Below are 22,724 nucleotides of genomic sequence, written 5' to 3'. Positions count from 1 at the left end.
ACACATATTTGTCTCTAAGAAATGCATTGCAAAGAAACTACTAAAACCATGTTTCAGAAGCTTTGGTTTGAGCAGCTTTCCATGATGAAATTTTTATTTTGGTACTAGTGTCTTGTCTCTGCTATTTGAGCTCTGGAGATCAATTATATTATTATAATGAAACCTCTAGTCTGTCAGTCTGGTTATGGGATGGGGAAAGCAGATTTCAGATCCACGTTGATGTAGTTGAAGACATTTTTGAGGTTTACAGTGACTAATATTGCCTAAGTCTCTCTTTCATTTGAATCATGTCAATCTTACTGAGCACAAAAAGCTCCAGGAAATGTCATGGAGGAACATTTTTCTCCTTTTTGGAATGCATCACCCTAAAATCCGTTACCTTGGAAAATTTCAGGAACCTAAGAAAACATTGAATCCTAAATCTGCCTTGTTTTGCTGTCATGCATAAGTGACACCTCTTGCCTGGCAGAGATACCAGCAGTGCCTGTCCCCTGCCCAGGATTGAAGCGCCTTGCATAAGTGCAGGAAGTAATGGCCACACAGCAGGCAGTACCTATGTTTATAAAGCAGCTTTTAAATCTAAATCTAAGCAGCTTTGTAATCTGAATTCGATCTCTGAATTGCCTAAATCTAGATATCAGGTGTATAAGTTTTATATACAGAGAAATAGATATACACATTTATATTATTTAATTTGCATTGATATTTTAAACTTCCATTGACTGATATTTCTCATATTCCTATCTTGTGTCAATAATCTAGAAATGTATTTGAAAAGGTGTTTTAAAAGCAAGGTAACTATACTTCATCTTTGGCTCTTTCTTATGATTTAAATGATGTCACTTTTCTCTGTGACCTTGTGACTTCAAAGAGCAGTATTGATAAATACTGATCAACAAATTGTGTTTTTTTCCTACAATTCCCTGCAAACTGATTAAGAGACAGTTTAATTTAATAGCTGTCAGGAGCTAATGTGTTCCACCTTGACTCATGATGATTTCCGCCTGAAAAGATTAAAAATTATAATGTTATGGATCAAACAAATATTGTTTATATTAAAATGATGCCTACTGAGGCACAATTAAGAAAAGGAGAATTATCATAGAATCAAGAATAGTTAGGGTTGGAAAGGACCTTAAGATCATCTAGTTCCAACCCATGGGCAGGGACACCTCACACTAAACCATGTCACCCAAGGCTCTGTCCAACCTCGGACAATTCTTTTCTTCTATGAAGTCAAGGATCGTATGTTCTTTTCTAAATAATCACAACTTTCCCGCTATATTATGTGGAGGACTTATTCCCCACGCAAACTCTACCTAGCCCCCTATAACTAGCTCAGTCTTAGATATCTATTTGGTTTTATTTTTGCACTTTGAAATGGAATGTGTCTTTGGAGACACTGAAATCTGAAACACTAAAAGGACACACACACTTATTGCTGTCAAAATGGCAAATCTTTCTAATGGTCAGTCAAGCAGTCAGCACCTAAGACCAAGATAGTCCATCCTTTAATAGATGAGGCTTGTTGGATACATGTAGAGCTATGCCAAATGACCATTAGGAGTCACAACCACCAGAACCTGGAGTTTATCTGTCCCTGAGGTGTGTGTACATTTGGATCCTGTAACTTAGAGTTCACCAACCCAAAGCTTCCACTGGTTCACAGGACATTTGTTCTTTGCCAGGTTCTTTGTCTAAGAATGGTAACCCCTCCACTTGCTTCAGCAGTTCCTTGTCCTGCCCAGCTGCAACATGCATTCCTTTCCCTCTGTTTTGGAAATCTTCAAGCCTAATGGTAATCTACCTTTTTCAGTTCTCTAGGGAGGTCAAACTGGTTGCCATATCACATCACTAGCTTTAGGATATGCCAAAATATGGATGCCTTGTTTTAAAAAGTGTTCACTTTAAGAGCAATGATGTATTCCATTACTGACCTTTACTGGATTCAAATAGGCTACTTCTGCATTGTGCAAGGGCTGAAGCTCCCACGCTCTGCTTGAGGCTAATTTCAACATACATCTACTTTCCTTATCTAAACAAGTGTCCTTTGAGTGGGGTTTGACGAAATTTACTGGTATTCCCAAGTAAGACTACTACAGAAAACACCTTTGTAGTTGAAAGTGAGACAATATTTGAGCCTAAATCGTGCTGTAAATGCAACTCACCTCAACAAAGATTAATTTTATCTCTGTGAGGAGTCATTAATAGACAGAGATAGTATGGGAAACAATAATTTCCATATTTGTTTCCCAGGTAAAGTTTCCCTTTTCAGATAATACAAGATCTAGGGCATAGTTAGTGAACTAATCAGCCAGAAGGCTTAAAACAGAAGTATTTATTTACACAGTGGAATATATTGCCACAAAATTTTTGGAGGCCAAAATAGAAATAGTTTTTTAAAGCTATTTGGTGAATTAATGGGAAAAAAAAGCCTCGCTTGCTTTCTCTTAAACACTGCGATCTGCTACCATCTGAGTCAGAAAATTCCTGTGCCACAGATTGCCAGAAGCTTGGAAGACATACCATACTTGGAAGAAAAGAAGCATTGCATGCTTCCTCTATTTCCTTCTTCAGCATCTGCTGTTGGCCAATGTGGATGGGATGTGATTGACCTGTTGTCTGAATATGGCTATTTGCATGTATGGGCAGATTTTTTAGAAAGACCTTAAACTTCAAGGATCAGTAAAGACACCAAATAAGTGAAGTTTTTAAAGACATGGATGCAAGGATATAAAATGTAGTAGATTGTGAAATCCTTATCAAATATGAAGACAATGCAAATTGAAGTTTAAACAAAAGTAAAATACTCTTAATGTCTTTGAGGATCGTGAATAAGTAGTTTTCAGTCGTATCTGCACAGTATGGACCCCATGTGGCCTTGACAATAAGTAATGTATTTGCTTAATGAATTGACCTTGCTGTACTGCCAAAATGCTAAGTACTGCACAAGTGAACTAAAAGCCTAAGGAAACCTGGGTTGTCCACAGCAATGTACTGTCTTTATGTAACCTAAATCCTGCGTTCCAACTCTGACAATGCCAGTGAAGGAATTTCATTATACTCAATGTGTATTTCACCATTTTGGATTAATTAATCTTTAAATTAGGCCCTTTGACACTGTCTTCTAACATGAAAAATACTTGGCTATCTAAAATAACCCCAGTAATCATTAATTTCCTAAATGAAGGTTAGAAGGGCAGTTTCAGATCCATTTTTTTGTTTATCCTTCTTTTCTGGTATTCATCAGCCTGTCCTTTGGCTCAACTTCATGGGCATTAAGAGTATCATGTTACCATTGCAAGTAAATGCAGCAATCAGAAAAAAAATCTTTTCCACCTGCATCACATAAGCTCTATGAAACAAAGACTCTTTTCTTGGTCACTTATTTCAACAGCATCAGCTTGATTCCCAAATGGTTGTTAAAAATTAGATGAGGAAGTTTAATAATTTTTTTAAATCTCAATTCTTCCCCCTTAAGATGCAGCATTTGAAATCTGCACTACTGAGCGCAGTCATGGTGCTTCACATCTTTCTGTAATTCATTGTAAGGTTTCACTGTTTTACTATTTAAAAATGATAGTAAATATCAGATCATGAACTATCCATTCTCTAAGCCCATGTGCCTGGTTTCAGCTGGAATATTTTTTCTTCCTAGTAGCTGGTGCAGTGCCGTGTTTCAGCTCTAGTCTGAGAATAATGCTTCATAGCACACTGATATTTTAGTTGCTCAGTAGCATTTACCCTGATCAAGGACTTTTAAGTTTCTTATGCTTCTGGCACTGAGGAGGGGCAAAAGAAGACATGAAGGAGGAGAAAACAAGACATCTGACAACTGAACTAGTTGCTCAGGGACTGGGTAGGCATCGATCACAATGTAGTGAGCAATTGTACTCTTCATCACTGAAGGTGGTTGGTGTGTTGGTTTTGTTTTTGTATTATTCCCTAGAGTTTTATTTCTTTCTCACTTTTTGTTACCTACAAATAAATTACAGTTAGTAGTAGTATTATATTTTACTTTATTTCAATTATTAAACTGTTCTTATCTCAACCCACAGTTTTACCTATTTCTGATTCTCCTCCCCATCCCACTGGGAAGGGGGACTGAGCAGCTCTGTAGTGCTTAGTTGCTGGCTGAGTTTAAAGCACAACACTATAGAAGAGTTTCTCCATGTCTTTAAATAACCCTATTTTACCCAGCTCTCCATTCTTCTGTCTCCAAGAAGAACCAAGTGGATTAAAAATGTGTCTTTTAAAACACGTGTGTAACCAGCTGCTGTATTATGTCTTTGTTTTTCTACAGAGAGAAAAAACATTGCAGTTTGAGTGAGAAGCAAGTTATGAAATCCCTGATGTGCAACAACTGTGGTCCAGACAAGTTGAATGGTTTTGCCTAGTCACAAGACAGATAACATAAAACAGTGAAATTATCGGCTAGTGAAGCAGACCTCTTGGCTAAGAGGAAAGACCTCTTAAATAACACTGTAGTCACCTCAAAGCTTGACTAAAAAGACTAATTCTAACTACTTCTAACTATATTAAACCTATTCAGCAGCAACAGATTGTCTGACCTGTGCATGGATTAGTTTCCACTGAAGCTGCTGTATTTCAGACTCCTAAAGGCAAAACCCACTTGACATCTGGGAGAAAAGGGCAACAAATATATTACAAAATTTAATGAATCCAATAGAAGTAAGAGTATAACATAAAGAATAATCATATTATAAATGTCAATGTGTAGTATAGGCTATTACAGTATTACTTTCCTCCTGCTTTTACTAGGGTATCATTGCTGTTTTCAGTTGGGTTCTATTACTGTAAAACTGGAAAACAATGCACTTAGGCTGCTTTAATGTATAATAGGATATAAATTATTTGGAGCTGAAATTCCATCAGTTTAATGGCACAGCATCAAACAATTCAAGCTCCATCCATGAAAAATATAGATTTTTTTTCTAACTATGTAGAAGTGTTACTGTCTTTATTCAAGTCTGTATGTGATACTACATCAATAACCAGTATGAAGAAAGAAGCACACTTTTCCTTGCGCTCAAAATCAAGCCCATCAACACTACCAAACGGGTGAACTCTGGTACTCCATAAATCTGGTCTGATGCCCTCATGCCAGCCTAAGACCAGTTAAACTCAGGACCACATTGAACTAAGCCACTGAGATAGATAAACCATTGTGAAGAAAATGTGTTTCTGATTACAAATGGAAAATGTTTACACAATGCAGCTCCTGTGGGGTCTGAACCAGTATGGTCACAGAGGACAAGGCAGCAGAAATAAACCTGTATTCAACGTTCCCACAGAAAGGAAAGGCTGAATGAATCACAGTGCTTGTATGGAAAAGCTATGGAAAGTACTGCAAGAAGGAAGGAAGCATCTCCATTGACCCAGCCACATTCAACAGCTATTTTCATAATTGCATTTGCTGGCTTCTTTAAAAATAGCTAGCACTGGGCATGGATGATCTAAATAAGAAATTACTATTTTAACCACTAAGAGTATATGTAAACATTTCCCCTTTCATGCTAAGCTTTTGCAAAACAATCAGAAGTGTAATTTTGAGAACTGATATGACTGTCTTTTGCTTGACTTGGTTGCTGGCACTCTATTTCCACCTCTAAGGGCGTGTGGGACACAACCATTCCTGTGTCAAGTGAACTTTGCTTTGGTTTTGACAGCTTAAAAGAATAGGAAATCCTGTGAACTTCACTACAACTGCTGAAGTATCAGACACTGATAATGTATTTTTCTTTCCTTTCATAAAGAGGACATGGTGACACAGTAAGGATGTCTTCAGTTTCTCTCCATGGCAGCAAGCAGATATCTTATTCATTCAGTTTCAGTACAGACTGAATAATGCTGAGCTTCCAGGACTGGGCAGCCCATATCTCTTCATTGTTCATGCCAATGATTGTCACAGGAGAGGTGAGCAGAAGAACTCGTCATCATGCCAGGAGACTTTGAGTAAAAAAACAGTCTGAAATATACTCCATACATAAATAGCTCCAGGGGAATATTTTATGTAGAATTAAAAAAAGGAAAAGGATAATTAATTCCACATGCTACTCATTTTTCAGAGAGTGGCACACAAATCACCACTTCATATGTTGTAACACCAAGATGTAAGTCTTTCTGTAGCAGTTTGAATAATACAAGAGGCCTACATCAGAAATTAGAGTAAGAGATTTTCTATTGATAGACTTTCTGAAGCCTTCAGGAACTGCTAGAAAAAGAGAAGCTGACTGATTTTTTTCAAAGGGAGCTGCAAATGGAATTGCTAACTTCCTTCTCACAGACAAGGCTCAGAAACACATGGACAAACAAATATTTGTCTCTAAACAGAGTCCTGATAAGCCTGATTGGAAATTATACTAGCAATGAAAATATGGTTCATGAGCCATTTTCTTGTCCCAGTGTCTTCATAGCATTCCCTGGTTTGCACGCCACCAAGCATGCCACTGGTGGCCTAATTCTGGTGACCTCCTAAGTGAATTTTACATAAGCCTGTTCCCACAATCTGTGTAACTCAATGACACTTTACTATTTGCTTTAGTCCAGCCGATTTCTACACCTAGAACAGACCTAGATGAATTTTCCAACTCCTTGGGAAAAAAAAAAAACAACACCTGCCTTTGAAATTAATAGCTATTTTTATGCCTCAAATGCGTTCTGCTAAAAATATTCCAGCTAGTAGAATATTCCCTCATTGCTATGGAAGCTACAGTGCTTCAGTATCCTTCAACATGTCCTAACTAAATGACAGCTATAATTAATTAGGGCAAAATTGCATTGGGTAGGATGGTCACTTTCAGTACAATTAAAAAGAAATGTTCTGGTACAAAAGAAGGGTTCTCCCAAGCTCTACTGCAAAGATAGCCTGACAGGTTAATAAAACCATTTCTAAACAGTTGTAAGAAAAATTCTGTTCCTCAGTTAACTTATTATTCAGGTACTGAAAACTTCAGTTTCCCATCTGTGAGACAACAAAATCCAATGAAAACAACATTAATATTAATGTTCTAAACAGAAAAGGCTTTCAAAGCATTCATAAAGTGAAAAATAAAAGCAGTAGATCCAAAACTTTCTGGCATTTTGCATATTTAAAATTTTTCAGCGTAGCTGCCAGGTTTCATTGGCTTAAAAGCAAGAGGTTATATGTTATAAAAGTTATTAATGTGGGTGGTTAGTGATTTAACTTTCATATAACTCGAATGGTAAGTCTTGATTATATGGGTCAGCTAATTTTAACTACAGTTCATACTGTTAAGAATGTGCATTCCAAAACTGCCCACAGGTGGGAAAAACATACTTACTGTGGCTGTTTTAAATGTTTCATGCTGGTAGTGTTTATGTCCTGTACAGAGATCACTCAATAGAATGTGTGTGCATATGCATGCATATGAGAGCTACCAGTCAAAATGATATGGATATGAAAATACTTTGGAATTCACAAGTGAACTTCTTTTCTTCCATATACAGGGTCTCATTACAGGGCCTAAAATACTTGGATTTTGAATTGAAGCACACCTATCAACAGCAGCTCAATCGTAGCAATAGGTACTTTAAGGCAACAAAAGCTACTTCCAGGTGAAGGTGGACACTATTTTTAACAGTTCACGTATTGGAAAAAACGCATAAAGCGGAGCACAAGGCAGAAAAACCCCAACCCTTTGTTTAGAGTTTCTATATACAGAAGTGGGTGCAGTCAGAAAATTCAAGATGGCAAGTCTTGAAAGTGATGAAATTATAATAAGAAATTTCTTTCAGAAAAATACTATAATTTAAAAGCTTAATTTTGTTCTTAAATTGCAGGGAAGCAGTGGTGGAGTGTCTCTCCTTGAGAGAGAGTGTGGGACTTGGGTTTGCTTTTTTACTATAGGTATCAGAAGTGATGCTCTGCTACCTTACTGTGAAAAGTACCTGCCATTTCTTTTCCATCTGGATTACTAAAGCCATTCTAATTTAACTTGTAGTGTGCAATATGACCATATAAACCCAACAGTGAAGAGAGACATTTGTGTTTATACCCAGGAAAAACAAAAGTCTACGGCAGACCAGGGAACTAGGATCTGTGTCTCTGACAGTTCATCGGGCTCTCTGGGTTGCAGACGCTGCTCCTGAGGTATACAACAGCTTCACTCCCGAAGCGGTGCCTGTTGTTTATGTAAGGCACTCGTTTTTTACTGCTGTGACTTGGCACCACCATGTGGCCACTTTGAGTTTGCTCAACTTAAGTAACAATTTATATACAAAAATATTTGCAATGAATTAATTAGAATATACAAATTATTTCAGTCTGGTATAGAAGGAGATGGTACATACCTTAAATATATGTTCACTGAATTCTGAGCACAATTGCCCTTCCCCAGTCCCCAGCCCCCACCCCCCGCCCCAAATCTGTGCTCGTTTAATCATGATTTTTCTCATGTTCCCTAAATCAGAAGCTGTTAGGCCACAAAAGTTTAAGGCATTTTCAGCACTTGGTCTTGGTCCAAACTTTACCATTAGTGTACAAAAGTATCACATTATAGACAACTATCTTCTTCCTCACTACAAGAGTTTTGGAAGTAATTTTCAGGATTAAACAGGACGGTATTACACCAGAAATCCCAAAGGATTTAGAATTTCAGTAAATCTCACCAGTATGTTGCTTACAATAGCTGGATCAAACAGGTAGTGCACGTATCAGGAAAAGTGGAGTTAGTCAGGTATTCCTTTTGCAAAGTTTCAGGTTCAAAATTAGAACGAAAATACTGTGTGATGTAAATCTGTATTTTGATACACCTGCGTAAGGATTTTAGGTAGATATAACAAAGTATTATCAAGTGTTAGTGTGTAAAAGGCCCAGAGGTAGAGATCTCCACATATTCTTGTTGCTTATACATAGGCACAACTTTATGTTCACCATAAAGGATTTCTATCATTTACTTCAGAGCAGAATAATGAAAACCAGCAGTGTAATTTATAGGAATCTATTTTCTGTATTTTTTTTTTAAATATATACATCTAGAGTACTTTCAGTAATGAAATACAGTTCATCTGTTTCATTACAATAATGCTAAATTTAGTTATCGTTTGAGAAAATATACTGGTTTAGCTGAAATATTGTAATGGTACTCTTTAAAATATAAACAAGTTATATACAAATACATTACAAATCTTTTAATTGAGGTTAAAAATAATCTAAATATGTTGCATTGATTTGCACACCCAGATACAGGTGTCCTGTTTCTAGAAAGACTGCAGTAAAATCAGATGTAGTTTTTCCAATTCCTCAGGCTGAGGTAATGCCCACTTCTTCTTTACACACTGAATATCTATCTCTCCAGACTCTTGGGCCAGCACAATGCCTAACAATCCATTTGTTTTTTCTGGTTCTCCCAGCAGAGCCATAGTTACAACACTGAAATAAAAAGAATGGAAGAGTGGTTTTTAATTAAGGTGAGATTAACAGAAATTGGCACTTTCAAATGTGGTTTTAGCAGGTTACTTACTGATAACTATGATTCCTTTCTTCTGCTTACCACAGTGTAATATTCCTCACTATTTCAATACCCAGCACGTTCTTTAGCTTTCCACCAGTTGCAATCATTTAATGTAAATATAACAGGCAATTCTTTCCCTATTCACAGATTCCAGCATCAATTTCTAATCATGACTCAAAAATTATCCAAAGTTTGTAAAACTGAACTATGTTTTATGGTATTTTGCAGTACAGTGCAACAACTTTTTAAATTACATGATTTTCTCCCAAAACTAGCAGCACCTTGGTATAGTTTACAAGGCTACAAGTAAAACTTTTAGTCAGAGGGATATTCACTAAGACTAACTTAAGCCTAGGGAAGACAGAGTCTCCCAGTACAGTTCCCAGCAGGGAGAAAACAGAATTCTCATGACTGTAATCCAGAAAGCTTAAATTAAACTGCTTTTCTGCATCAGTCTAGAGAAGACCCAAGTCTCTACACTGACTACAGGAACAGCAGAGACTACCCTGATGTTACTCTTGGCAAATACATGCTAGCCAAGAATAGCGCTTACTTTGTGACAATGAACACAATGTATTTCTTTATATTGGTAACTATACCCAATACACACATTTTAAAATGTTGTTCAACATCTTGCCTATTTTAGGGCTTGATCCTAACCCAGCAAAGCTGCCTTTGAATTTAAACATTCTCGTGAATTTAGTGGGAACAGAATTTTTCACTCCATATAAACAGCAACTGCTCCATGTACAGACATCTGTTCCAACTGATATTAGTATAAATAGAAATCAGGTATAGTGTTATTATTTCTCCTTTATCACTACATAATAAGTAAATAAGGATAAACTAAAACTTTGCTCACTACAGTCTTTTTCCACACTTCCAATAGTTTAAAAAAAATACATAGTTGGAAAGGCAAACTCTAATGGACATTTAATCTCAAGCAAAAATACTCATTCAGACTCTAATAAAAATGTAGATGATATTAGTATTTTGTTAAAAAGAGAGTAATATAATATACTTACTTCTCTGGAATAGCCTGCTTTGCCACAGGCAACAAATCATTTTCTAGAAGATCCCAAATGTAAATATTAGATGATGCATCCAGGACAAAAAACACAGCAGGTCTTGTTAAAGCCCATTGCAGGGCAATTATTGGCTGGCCATTTGTGCTGTCATTCCACTGCATGAGGGGATACTCTGATGTCATTTGGTGTAATCGGATACTTCCATCTGAACAGCCAACCTATATTGTAGTCAAAAAGAAAATTGCAATTTAATTTTTGAGAATTAAACCTAAATCAAAAGACAGGCAGACATCACTGCTTCCAGGTATTTTCTTATAACCTTTGTCTTGCCTATTGTAACATTTATAAGTTTGCTCTAATTCAGGTACAAATGAAACTATTCTATGGACAAAGAAAATAACTTATTACCCTAAGCCACCTTTACATCCCCACTGGTAAAGGAAAGTTCTGACTGCACAGAGGTGACACACAATACTTGCAGTGTAACCAAGCACATTCATTGGATACCTTGGGCAATCACAATGAAATCATGCAAATCATGGCAAATTTAGAAAGAAAGCTTTTTAGATGATCAAGTACAAATATATGCAAAGATAAGCAGATAGAAAATCCTACCAAAGCTAGATCCAGCTGCCACTGAATCAACTTTCACAAGGGAGATAAATAAAAACAGCCAGTGTGCCAATATGAACTGCTGGAGGCATATTCGAACACACCTGACCACAGGGTACACTTCCACCAAGTGTAGGCCTGATGTGGGAGAAAAGGAAATCAGGGAATGCCCAGAGCTGTCCAAGAGACCTTTATTTTCCAGCAATACAGGTATTTTTGTCTCCGAATTGATGTCAATAAGAGACATACGATGAGTGAGAAACAGCTGAGGCTTCATTAACAGCAGAAAACCTGCCTGTAATGCTGAATTTTGGTAAAAGCAAAGGGCAAGTTATAACACTGAAGTAAGACTGACATTTGCTTCCACGAAACAGATGGTCCACCTTTTACACAAGCAAAGTTCAAACACCAGGACACAAGATTGGTTGTCACAGATTGGAATTAATGAGGTAACTCAACTATCACATCTAGTTAAATACACCAAATTAGAAATCCTCCCTCAGTAAGTAATTAAAAAACGAAACTTGCATTATAATAAAATATTTTCATACCAAGAACAGTGGTTTTCCAAAAGGGAAGAAATCAATTGCATTGATGCTTATTGATCTCGGTCCGCTTTCCCTGGGTTTGAATAGCTTTGGAAAAACTTTTAAATCATGTCTTGTACCGTGGCCTACCAGTCCCTGAGAACAACATGAAGAAAGATAATTAAACAAAACAAAATTTGCACTATCAGTATGACAAGAAGTTGTTAAATAATTCACAGAGCAGCTGCCTTAAAAGATCCTTAACAGCTAACAAATGTTAATAGCTAGCAGATTTTAATAACAGTCCCAAAATATAAATTTTATATACAGTCTACTTATAAAATTCCAAGGAAATGGGGTAGGTTCCAAAGAAAAAAAAAAACCAAACCCAAAACAAAACCAAAAAACAACGAGATGAATTTCAGCAGATTACTCACAATGTTTGTTCCAACAATGAAATTATTAGGATTAGAAGACAGAAATTTAATGGCCAGTGTCTGAGGCATTCTCTGGCGCACATCCTTTGGGAAAAGGCTAGGAAAAGTAAAAAAGATTGCATAAATACAGGAAGTTGTCTCCTAAAGCTATGTAAGTACATGGAGAAACTCTTTAAAATGTCTATGACTAGCTCTAAGCAGTGTATACTAAAAAACCTCAAACAATTAATTAAAATATTGTTAAATATATCCTACATTAATTGTACAAGATAAACATGAAATCTAAGTGCCCCTGTTTTCTTACCTGTTATTCAAGTCCATAGTCGAGCTATGTACTAACTTCACTTTTCCTCCAGGAACTAAACCTAAAATTATATAACATAATTATTTAAACTGATTGGAGCACCTTGCATTAAACGCTATCATCAAATCAAAACCTAAACTAATAAATAAAATTATATTTTATAATCGTTTAATGTAGACAGAGCTTTCGATATGTAAGAATATTACTTCACTAATAACTACATACTTCAGAATTCAAATCTGAAGAGTTGTAATCTGACAGAAATTAATGAAAGAGGGCAGAAAAAGGGAAACATGATTTGGTTTAGTTTCATAGTATACATATAACACCCTCTGATAGCACTCTATAAAACCCAATTCAATGATGAAAATGCACATTTATGTCACTTGGATCTCTGACAATGAATTCTAGTAATAAGAAAGTGTAATAATGCTTTCATAAAGTTGGTCTATGTTACTTGTTAGTAGAGAGTAACAGTAATAATTCAAATCCTTCAAGCACAAGAACTTTTTGAAGGGCGAAAAAAAAAGAAACAGATAAAATAAAAATAGCTAGTGGTAGTAAAACTGTGTCAGCACATGACCATAGCTTGTAAAATAGAAAACTGATAAAAATACCTAGCTTGTCAGCTTACCTCATTTTTTTATATATGTACCTTAAAAATGTATCAGGATTTTAGTCACAGCCTTCTCCAGTTAGGTAAGTATGCCACAAGGATGATCAGGGGAGCCACGAGGATGATCAGGGGACTGGAGCACCTCCCATATGAAGAGAGGCTGAGAAACTTGAGGCTGTTCAGCCTGGAGAAGAGAAGGCTGCATGGAGACCTCATAGCAGCCTTCCAGTATCTGAAGGGGGCCTATAGGGATGCTGGGGAGGGACTCTTCATTAGGGACTGTAGTGACAGGACAAGGGGTAATGGGTTAAAATTTAAACAGGGGAAGTTTAGATTGGATATAAGAAGGAAATTCTTTCCTGTTATGGTGGTGAGGCACTGGAATGCGTTGCCCAGGGAGGTTGTGAATGCTCCATCCCTGGCAGTGTTCAAGGCCAGGTTGGACAGAGCCTCGGGTGGCATGGTTTAGTGTAAGGTGTCCCTGCCCGTGGCAGCGTCCTTTCCAACCCTAATTATTCTATGATTTTATGTAAGTCTGACTTTGTTCAAAGAATAGGAAAAAAAAAAAAAAGTGATTTTCTTCACTCACATAAGAAAAACTGAATAGACTTCACTCTACCTTTTTCATGGACACAATTTCTCACATTAAGTATGTTACCCGAAAGAGAAATCTCAGGACAATTATCAAAATGGAGATATAGGCAGTAACAAAGCAGCATAACAGATTTGATTAGAACTAAAGAAAGAACAGGAGGACCAAGGACATAAAATCTCATATTCTTTGAAGAAAAAACAAAACAAACAAGTGTTCTAGACACAGAAACCTGCTTTGACACTTTATGTGGTTGTCTAGTGGCACTTACCAATACAGAATTAGCAGTTGAGATTCAGATCGCAGAGAAAATAATTTTCATGATAACCTGACCAATAACCCCAAATATGACATATGTCCAATTCAGAATGAATCTTTTCCTCATAAGACTGGCCTTCATTTAAACTATTTTTTCCCATCACTGACTCTTCCTAATAAACTCAAACGCTTTATTCTACTTCCAGTGTACTCACCTAAATCAGTTTGTGAACCAGCTAAATCCACTTTTTGTAACTCAACAACTACCTGAAAAGTCAATATTTCACATTAATAAGCAATAAATATTTCCCAGATTTCAAAGTTTTAAACTTTTATAATAAAGTATGACATAAATCTGAAGGAGCACTTAGATAGGCAGGTCTAACACTGCAACGATTACAGGTAGATTCTTTATTCCCTGTCAATGTCTACAATGCTACAAATAGCTTCAAAAGCCTGCTGGAAGTTCGCTGCTGGAAAACAGAATATGGGAGATTACATTCTACACTTAATCACTACTTGGCATCTTATGTGGTTTGGCTGGTCATGAAAAAAAACCCTGAACCCTCAAATAAGAAACTTTAACACACTTCCTATGCTTTTTATGGGACATAAAGGGTGGATCATTTGGCCTGAATCTGTTGCTACTGAAGTTACTTAGAGCTTTAAGGGATTTAACTAGTGATACAGAAGGGAAATACTTCTATCCCCTTATTATTCACTAAACCATTCAGTTCCTCCAGCAAGATCAATTCAGATGCAAACAACAGATTCAGCAGCTGAGCCAGAGCTGCACCGGAAGATGACTGCAAACTTCTGATAGAAAGAACAGTTGTCAGGACAGTAATTAAGAGCAAAAGACCTAGTGCTTACCTGACCAGTATATTATAGGCAGGGTAATCTTATCCACAGGTTTTCATGTTTTGACTCTGGAATATTTATTTTATATAAATTATGAATGTCATTTCTCACACACATTCAGTACAGCCTCTGACACCACTATGATTCAAATAACAAAGCGGGTGTGTGAAAGAGGACCAATGTCCTCTTATGCAATTAACAGAAATATGGGAACCTATTCCTATGAAGCAGAACTACTGATTGCCTGTTGTCATGAATTCATGTACCTGTTAATAGTTTTGCTTAAGGACAATATCATGGCTTTAGGAAATCAGGTCAAAAATTTTGAGCTTGTATTGCTGTACTTTTCAGGGAGGAAATTCTCATCACAAATCCTGGATTTGGGTTGCTGTACTAGAAATATTTTATTATTCCAACAGAAGATATTCTCTCTTTTCATACATATATTACTTACCCATATATTGAGGATTCCATTTTCATCCATTGAAGCTATTTGAAATGGAGGCTCTGACATTTCTATGGGAAGAACAGTAACAATATATATTCATATACTGACCTTCATCGTGAACGATATCAAAGGTTCTGAAACATTTCTTAGGTTAATACATTCTCTGAAATGCCTATGATCCTCTCAGGTGTATAAAAAGGAAGAGTGTAGTAATTTTACCGAAGAAGAAATTACATAATTAAACTTTCTTTACTGAGAAGGTGGTCAAACACTGGAACAGGCTTCCTAGAGAGGTGGTCAATGCCCGAAGCTTATCAGTGTTTAACAGACATTTGGATAATAACTCTTAACAACACACTTTAAGTTTTGGTCAGCCCTCAAATGGTCAGGCAGCTGTACTAGATGAACATTACAGGTCCCTTCCAACTGAAATATTATATTCCATGTACCTATCTATCCTAGTATGTTCAGTTTGTTCTACCAGAAAGGCAGGTGATCTCTGCATTTTTAAAAGTGTCAGGTTTCTGCATGGACTTTGGAACAGAACCTAAGAGCACAACAGATGAAATCTTGCAAAACCTGCAATATGCAGCACATTTCTTTGGAATGCTACAGACTTCAAAGTGAAAAATCAGCAATGGAAGTAATAATGTCTCCTCTAGCACATTGCCTGAGAATTTGAGGGGCATAAGAATTTCTTTTCAAAGGTTGGTCATAAAAAAATTAGGCAAAAGGCTTTTTTAGTGCTTTCAGATATAAGAAGTTACTTCACTGATACAGATAGGTTTTTTTCAGACATTACAAAAGCCCCAAGACTTCTCTAAAGGCAGTTTTTTGATTGATGGCTTGTTTTATCAATAAAGAATAAAATACTATCTTGAAAACAGATATTCTAACAACCATGTACCCACATCTGATGTGAAGCTGCACTGAATGAACATTACATAAAAATGAGAGCAGAAAATAAACATGAATGTTGTATTCAACTGATACCACAGACAACTGAAGAGTCAAAATAGAATTATAAACTGGATTTTGGCTATATTTGCTTCACTAGATACCTGCAGAAAGACTCGGATGTATTGATGCTTTGAAAACCAGCTTACATACCATCCTTGTAAGAGAGGCTTGAGAGTCCATAATTCTGATCAGTGCAGAATGAGGTTGAGACAGGTTCCACTGCTATTATAGGAGAGGTGTGGTTTACCGAGTTTAGAATGCCATCTGTAATTAAGGATAATGAAAGTTAAACACAGTATTATTCCCAACAAAACCAAAACCCTGATCACTTTTCAGCTTATGAGAGAATGATTACAATAAAAGAACAGCAAATAATAAACTTCAGAATTACATTTACAAAGCCTCAAACATGAAAAGAATTATGCCAATTTCAAGCTCCATAAACAGAGGTAGAAATAAATCACTTCTTACTACAGAAAAGATAAAATTGAAGAAAAAATTCACTCTTAAGAGAAAGTAACTACCCTGAATCAAACAACTTACCACAGGAAAGAATGTATTTACTCTTTAATAACGTTTTTAAATGTATTATGTGGAGCAATTTCAATGTGCATTCTTTGCAGATACTCTTGATCTCCAGACTTGCACTGTGCACTGAACTTAATCCCATTTAAGACTAAAAGCATAAAGCTTCCTAAGTATACAGCATTAAAACCTGCTTGATTTTATACGCAACTGCATGAAACTGTATACACACATTTGACTACTTGCCCATTGTGCAACACAAGACCAAGCATCCTTCGTCTGCTAAAAAATTTAAAAGTCTAAACAGCTAACTAGTGGTTACTTTTACAGGGCTACTGCAATTAGATACACTTGAGAACAAAACAGGATTTTCTGCACTTGAGAACAAAACAGGATTTTCTGCACGTGTGTGGTAGATTTTTAAAGAAACATAATCATATCTCAGTGCAAGTTAAATGGTAGCACCTGCACACAAGCAAAGGAAAAATACATAAAGGACTTATTTTGCAGTAATGAAATTCTTTTCAAAAATATGGCTATGCTTTATTTGTCACTCTAGGATACAATAAAGCACCAAGAAAAACAGGACCAATTTATAATTAAGACTGAGACAAATGCTGGTCTGCACACCTCATTCTCAATCTCTCAACATACAACTATGCACAATGAAAACATCAGTAAGCTTAATGACTTGCTCCTCTATTTAATTGCAATGACAAACATTGGTAATAGGCATAGAGATCCATTCATTTCCATCAAATTCATATATAAGAATCTCATACACCAACTAAAATGCACAGTGAAGTACTTCAGGTTGCATCTTCCAGTATGTCAGTTATATGCCCTAAATAAACTTCTGTAGCTTTTGAATTCATTGCCCATGAATTATAAGAAAATTTACAAAAGTCTTTGCTATTTTTGATCACAAATCCAATGATCAGAGCGTAGAAAAAGAGAAATGCAATGACAAGAAAATGTCAAAGTATGAAAGGAGGTCACCCACAAGAGCTTTTGAAAAGTAAACTTTCTTCTGGCTTCCCAATATGTACACAACACTAACTTGGGTCATATCTAAACAATGCAACAAATTAATTCCACATTACTTTTTGTTGCTGTGCTTCTCTGCCATTAAGAATGTGGAAAGAGCGCACTATAGCTGCCAACTGGCCCCAATGCCAGAGATTATGTTCATGTGACAAGATGGATGGCAGAAAACCGCATGCCCAGGTTTTGCTCCAACATGCTACTCATACTTTAAATAATTGGTATTTTTCCTAATATCCAATCTAAACCTCCCCTGGTGCACCTTGAGGCCACTTCCTCTTGCCCTAATCACTTATTACTTTGGAGAAAAGACCAACACCCACCTTGCTACAACCTCCTTTTAGGTAGCTGTTGAGAGCGACCCTGTCCAGATCCCACTGCAGAGCCTTCCTACCCTCCAACAATACCACCCAACCGGGTGTCACCTGCAAACTTACTGACTGCAAGTTTACACTTGCAGTGTACACTTGGATACTTGCCTTGCATGCAACCTTACAGAAACATCAAGGATTAGGTGACAATTTGCACAACTGCAAATTGCAACCTTTAAGTGACATTAAAAAACCCTTATATTTGATTTTTTTAAAATACATCTTAATTGTGTGGTTTTATGTATATAAAGAAATGTAGGTTATATTAAGGGCGATATCATGAAAATTGACTAAGCTAATGATTTTAGACAAGGTAGTAGCTGATTAGTTCATTTTAATATTACAATGGTCCTTAGGTTCTATATCTGGTCCACATCTGTTCTTACTGCATGACGCATATTGAGCTAGATTACATTTCTTTAAAGTAATTACTGATTGGCAATTTTTACTACACTAAATATAATTTCTGAACTGGCTGAACTAGGTTACTAAGAAAGAGTGTTCTTAGCAGTTACCAGTGGAATTGTTTCACTGCCCACAAAATGACTGATCAGAATGCATAGATACTAACCAGTGGAAAACGTTGGAACTCTAAATGTCCAGTCAGTTTCACTGATCATGATATGAGGATGCATTCTTGAGTCTTCATGGAGATCCCACACCAACAGCGAACCATCTACTGTTCCAGCAAAAACTAACGTTGTTTTACTGGGACTAAAGCAGCAACATATCACCTGTTAAGCAGAAATCACACTCACAGTTGATAGTATGATAAAGGCCAATGACTTGATAAGCCCAAAATGTTTGTTCTTCCTAGGCATGCAAATCCAGAAAAGACAGGTTACATGCATTTACAGCAGAAGGACAACTTATTTAAAAGGGAAGAAGGATACAAGACTTTCAGTAGGCGTTCCTTTCAAAGGCAATTGTTATGTAATCTGTATCTACTGCCACAAAGCTGAAGTGTGATTCAGCTGTATGATAGCGATGGGTAGAGAGAAGTTCTGACAAAATCTAAACCAGTGTTTTACTTCTGTTCACTCTTTAACCATGAAATCGAGTCACAATTAAGAAAAAAACCAAAAACCAAAGAAACACAAACAAAAAAAATACCCCACACCAAAACCAACCAACCAATCAAACAAAAAAATACCATGACCATCACTACATTCTTGCACTGGAGCACAAAAAAAGGATTCAGAATAGTGTTTTCCTCACTAAGCTCAAATGTTTCTCAAAAAATGATACATCCATCAGCAAAACAAGAAAACAAAAAACCAAACTACATACCTGATACAAACATAAATACATAATAAAGTCTTTTATTCTATGGGCAAACATACAATGTTATTAAAACATACCTCTGAGTCACATATTAAAACTTTCTGAGGACTGGAGGGCTGCCAGATGTTCCAAACACATATAATGCTCTTTCTTTTCAGTAAACCAACACCTGGCTTTTTAGGTAAACCATGAACAGAAAGCAGTGTCTGCCTCCGAACTTGAGACACATACAGACAGGATATATTTCGGTCTAAACAATCAAAAAAAAAAAAAAAGTCAGGGAAGAAAAGCAATAAATAAACTCACTGCAGATAAAAAACAAACATTTAGCTGCTATAGCAACAACTAAAGAAGAAAAGATGTAATTATGAAGACTATTTCTATTAACAGTGGGTTGCTTTAGACACTATACAAGAAAAAGGAGGGACGAGAGAGGGAATCCAAAAAATTAGAAGTAAGCAGAAAGAAAAAAAGGAAGAGAGTCAGAAAGTCTGATCTGACATCAGTATATATATACTCAAAATAAAGCTAAGTCTTGAAACAGGAAACAGCACAGGCCAGGCTTTTTCTGGTTCATCTTACGTGCTCATGTTAAAATACATGTGTTTGTGTTATAATAGGTCCTCCTAACATAATTACAGATGCTCCATTTTTCATTTTAAGTTTTATATAAAATTCTACTGTTTCTAGGGGGAAGAAATAACTGCAGTTCAAAAAGATCAGGCCATATTCTCCCTGTTCAATAACCTGGCTTTATTTGCAGCTTTGGCCTTGCTGTCAGCATAAAGAGACTAAACGAATTATACCCCTTGGGTGGCTCTTCAACAACAGGGGCAAGAATTACCTCTAGGGCACCCCTGTATCATGCTAACTGCTGGCTGTATTTCTGGTTTCACAGCAGCTGGGGTGCTCTGATGTTCCCTACGTGACACGAATCTGCACAGAGCTACAGCAAGATTAGCGCGATTAAAAGTGGACTTCACATCATTTATGTATCCTGTGCTGTTTGCACTTCAGTCATGACAAACACCATGGTACTTTGCATAAGTAAGAAGAGTTCACACTGTAAACTAGAAGGTGTAGAATAAAGTTCCCTTACCATGGAGGAATGGCTGGTTAGTATTTAACTGGAAACAGCTATCACTAATAGACAGACTGGTTTGTCGAGATCTTAGTTTCCACCTGGGCTGTGTTGCAACTTGGTCTTCCTCTAGCAAAACAGCAATCACCTTTCAAACATAATTACATTTATAGAAATAAAAGGGTCGTCTTATCTTTCAGCTTTGCTATTTGTAGCTTTCTAAATTATGTGGATTAATTTAATAAACCTTTATCAATTCTCTTGATGATTTCATACCTTCACAAATACAGCTTACAGAATAAAAGTTGTATGGCTCTGGTTCAATTTCTTTGCAGAGAGATAAATCTCCCTGATAAGGAGTATTATTTATGTAATTTATTTAAATTAGTCAGAATGAGTACTGTAAGTGATCTATCACACTATATACTTATGCACACAACTCATAAGGGATATTAAGTACATAAGTGTACCTGGCAAGCAGACCGGAGGAAATTTGCTAATCTTTGTGAATTAATTTTTGGTGTCAGAGTCCCATTCACTGACATATCCTGGCTGCTTATGGGACCTAAGAAAAAACAAAACCCAAAAGCTTCAAAAGGAAATCAATTAAGGAAAACATAAGAACAATGTCATTTTCAAGCAAGAGGAGAGCGTAATGAATCAACTTCTCTTCAGCAGAAATAACAATACTGAAGAACAAGATCTGCTGGGGAATCATATCTCCTGCCAACACAAAAAACAATCAGAAGGAAGAAACTGTTTCTGCCACTCACCCTCCACCCCCTCCACAAGGGGATTAAAAATGCCTACAGCAGTTTCCTATCAATGCACATAAATTTTGACAATTAATGGGTACAAAAGAGAAAGTTTACACGCATACATTCATAAATTTGTAAGATTAAAATGTACTTCACCTCCAGATACAAGGGCACTTTCTCCTGGATGTTGTGTCCATTTCTCCAATGTCTCAACTTCCTCAGTCTGGATGTCTCTCTCAAGATTGTCCTCATTACACTGAACATATGCCTTAAGCAGAGATATAAAGTGATCAATATACGGTTGACACAGATAAGAATGACAGCACATAACTGAATAGAACGTAAAGTACTTTTAAAATGGATGTGCTCAACCTCTTCTGTTTCTAAATTCAATCCTAAACATACTGACACATTTGCATGCACAGAATAGTGACAATTTTACCACATTTCCCACAACAGTGCTAGACCTACTCAAAAAATTCAGAATGTCTTCAATGATGCATAAACACTAAACCCAGCATACTTGGGGTAATGAGCCACAGACATACAGAAAGTCCTTTAGAAAATGGGGAAGAAACACAAGAGAGTCACCTTCTAACTCAAAAAGAAAATGGCCAAAAGTTTTTATATAATTGCTTTATGATAATTAAGTCTTAGAGATGAAAAAAAAAAATAAAAATCATGGATTTATGACTTTGCTGTCCTATTAGTAACTTTCTTTCATAAGGAAAATTATTTTCCAGAACAAGAATCAGCACTTTCAGGATTTAAATATTACTACATATTTGTTACCCACCTGCTTGGTGTTCATTTTACCAAAATTCCTGATATACATGTCGTACTCATTTACAGGAGGCAAATCCAGTAAAGAATAACTCATTGAGAAGTCCAGATCGATTAGTGGGAGAAGTTCTGAACTCCGTTTTCTTTAGAATGAATTACAAAAGAGAAACACAAAAATGGTTAAGATCAAGTATTTGGTATTCCAAAAGAAAAAACACCTGGTGTTGTACAACACCAGAGATCTAACAATTCACCTGTCTATACAAACTGAAGCTGTACCAAAATTTATTGACAGATAAAAATATACCAACAGAAGTACATTTAACATTGTTATGGATTCTTATTTAATGTTACATTGAGATAATTATAATGTTTGAAAATGCAATACTGATCGCAAACAGCAAACTTAAGTGGTTTATTATTAAACACAAACTGTCAAAGCATAGCACAGTCATCTTGCCTAAGTATTCAAAAGCTGTTTTCTCTGAGAGGTAACAGATGAATGTCTCCTTCTTCCTATTGTTAGGATGGTGGGTAATTCTCCTATACTCATTTTATTAGCTTACACACCCTATAGGTCTACATGCTTTGCAAAGACTGTCTATAATGTCCTGGTTTTGCTAGACTTATGCAAATGTATTTTGGACGACCTCCACTGGTAACAGACTGCGTGAATTTGTACCTCTTCACATCAGAAGGGAAACAAATAACAATAGCAGCAGCAACCCTAAAATGTGT

The 22,724-nt window shown here is 36.3% G+C and overlaps 1 protein-coding gene across 1 annotated transcript in view; it reads right to left on the bottom strand.

The window, feature by feature from the left end:
* Positions 1-9,159: 9,159 nt before the first annotated feature.
* DYNC2I1 (dynein 2 intermediate chain 1) overlaps positions 9,160-22,724 on the bottom strand; it is a 28,139-nt gene continuing 14,574 nt past the window's right edge. Inside the window, exons 11-24 of the mRNA XM_062621509.1 lie at positions 22,000-22,129; positions 21,360-21,471; positions 20,916-21,010; positions 20,464-20,593; positions 19,442-19,614; positions 18,652-18,814; positions 16,291-16,404; positions 15,187-15,248; positions 14,087-14,138; positions 12,406-12,466; positions 12,102-12,198; positions 11,689-11,820; positions 10,523-10,743; positions 9,160-9,415 (exon numbers count right to left, since the gene is read on the bottom strand). Of these exons, the coding sequence (XP_062477493.1) occupies positions 9,244-9,415; positions 10,523-10,743; positions 11,689-11,820; positions 12,102-12,198; positions 12,406-12,466; positions 14,087-14,138; positions 15,187-15,248; positions 16,291-16,404; positions 18,652-18,814; positions 19,442-19,614; positions 20,464-20,593; positions 20,916-21,010; positions 21,360-21,471; positions 22,000-22,129 (1,714 nt within the window). The 3' untranslated portion in view covers positions 9,160-9,243. The remainder of the gene's footprint in view (positions 9,416-10,522; positions 10,744-11,688; positions 11,821-12,101; positions 12,199-12,405; positions 12,467-14,086; positions 14,139-15,186; positions 15,249-16,290; positions 16,405-18,651; positions 18,815-19,441; positions 19,615-20,463; positions 20,594-20,915; positions 21,011-21,359; positions 21,472-21,999; positions 22,130-22,724) is intronic.

Source organism: Pezoporus occidentalis, unplaced genomic scaffold (genome assembly GCF_034315485.1).
Source record: "Pezoporus occidentalis ecotype Australia unplaced genomic scaffold, CSIRO_AGI_Poc_V1 ctg23, whole genome shotgun sequence".
Classification (NCBI taxonomy): Eukaryota; Metazoa; Chordata; class Aves; order Psittaciformes; family Psittacidae; genus Pezoporus; species Pezoporus occidentalis.
Note: the sequence above shows the minus strand (reverse complement) of the source record. Positions and strands in the feature narration are given on the sequence as shown.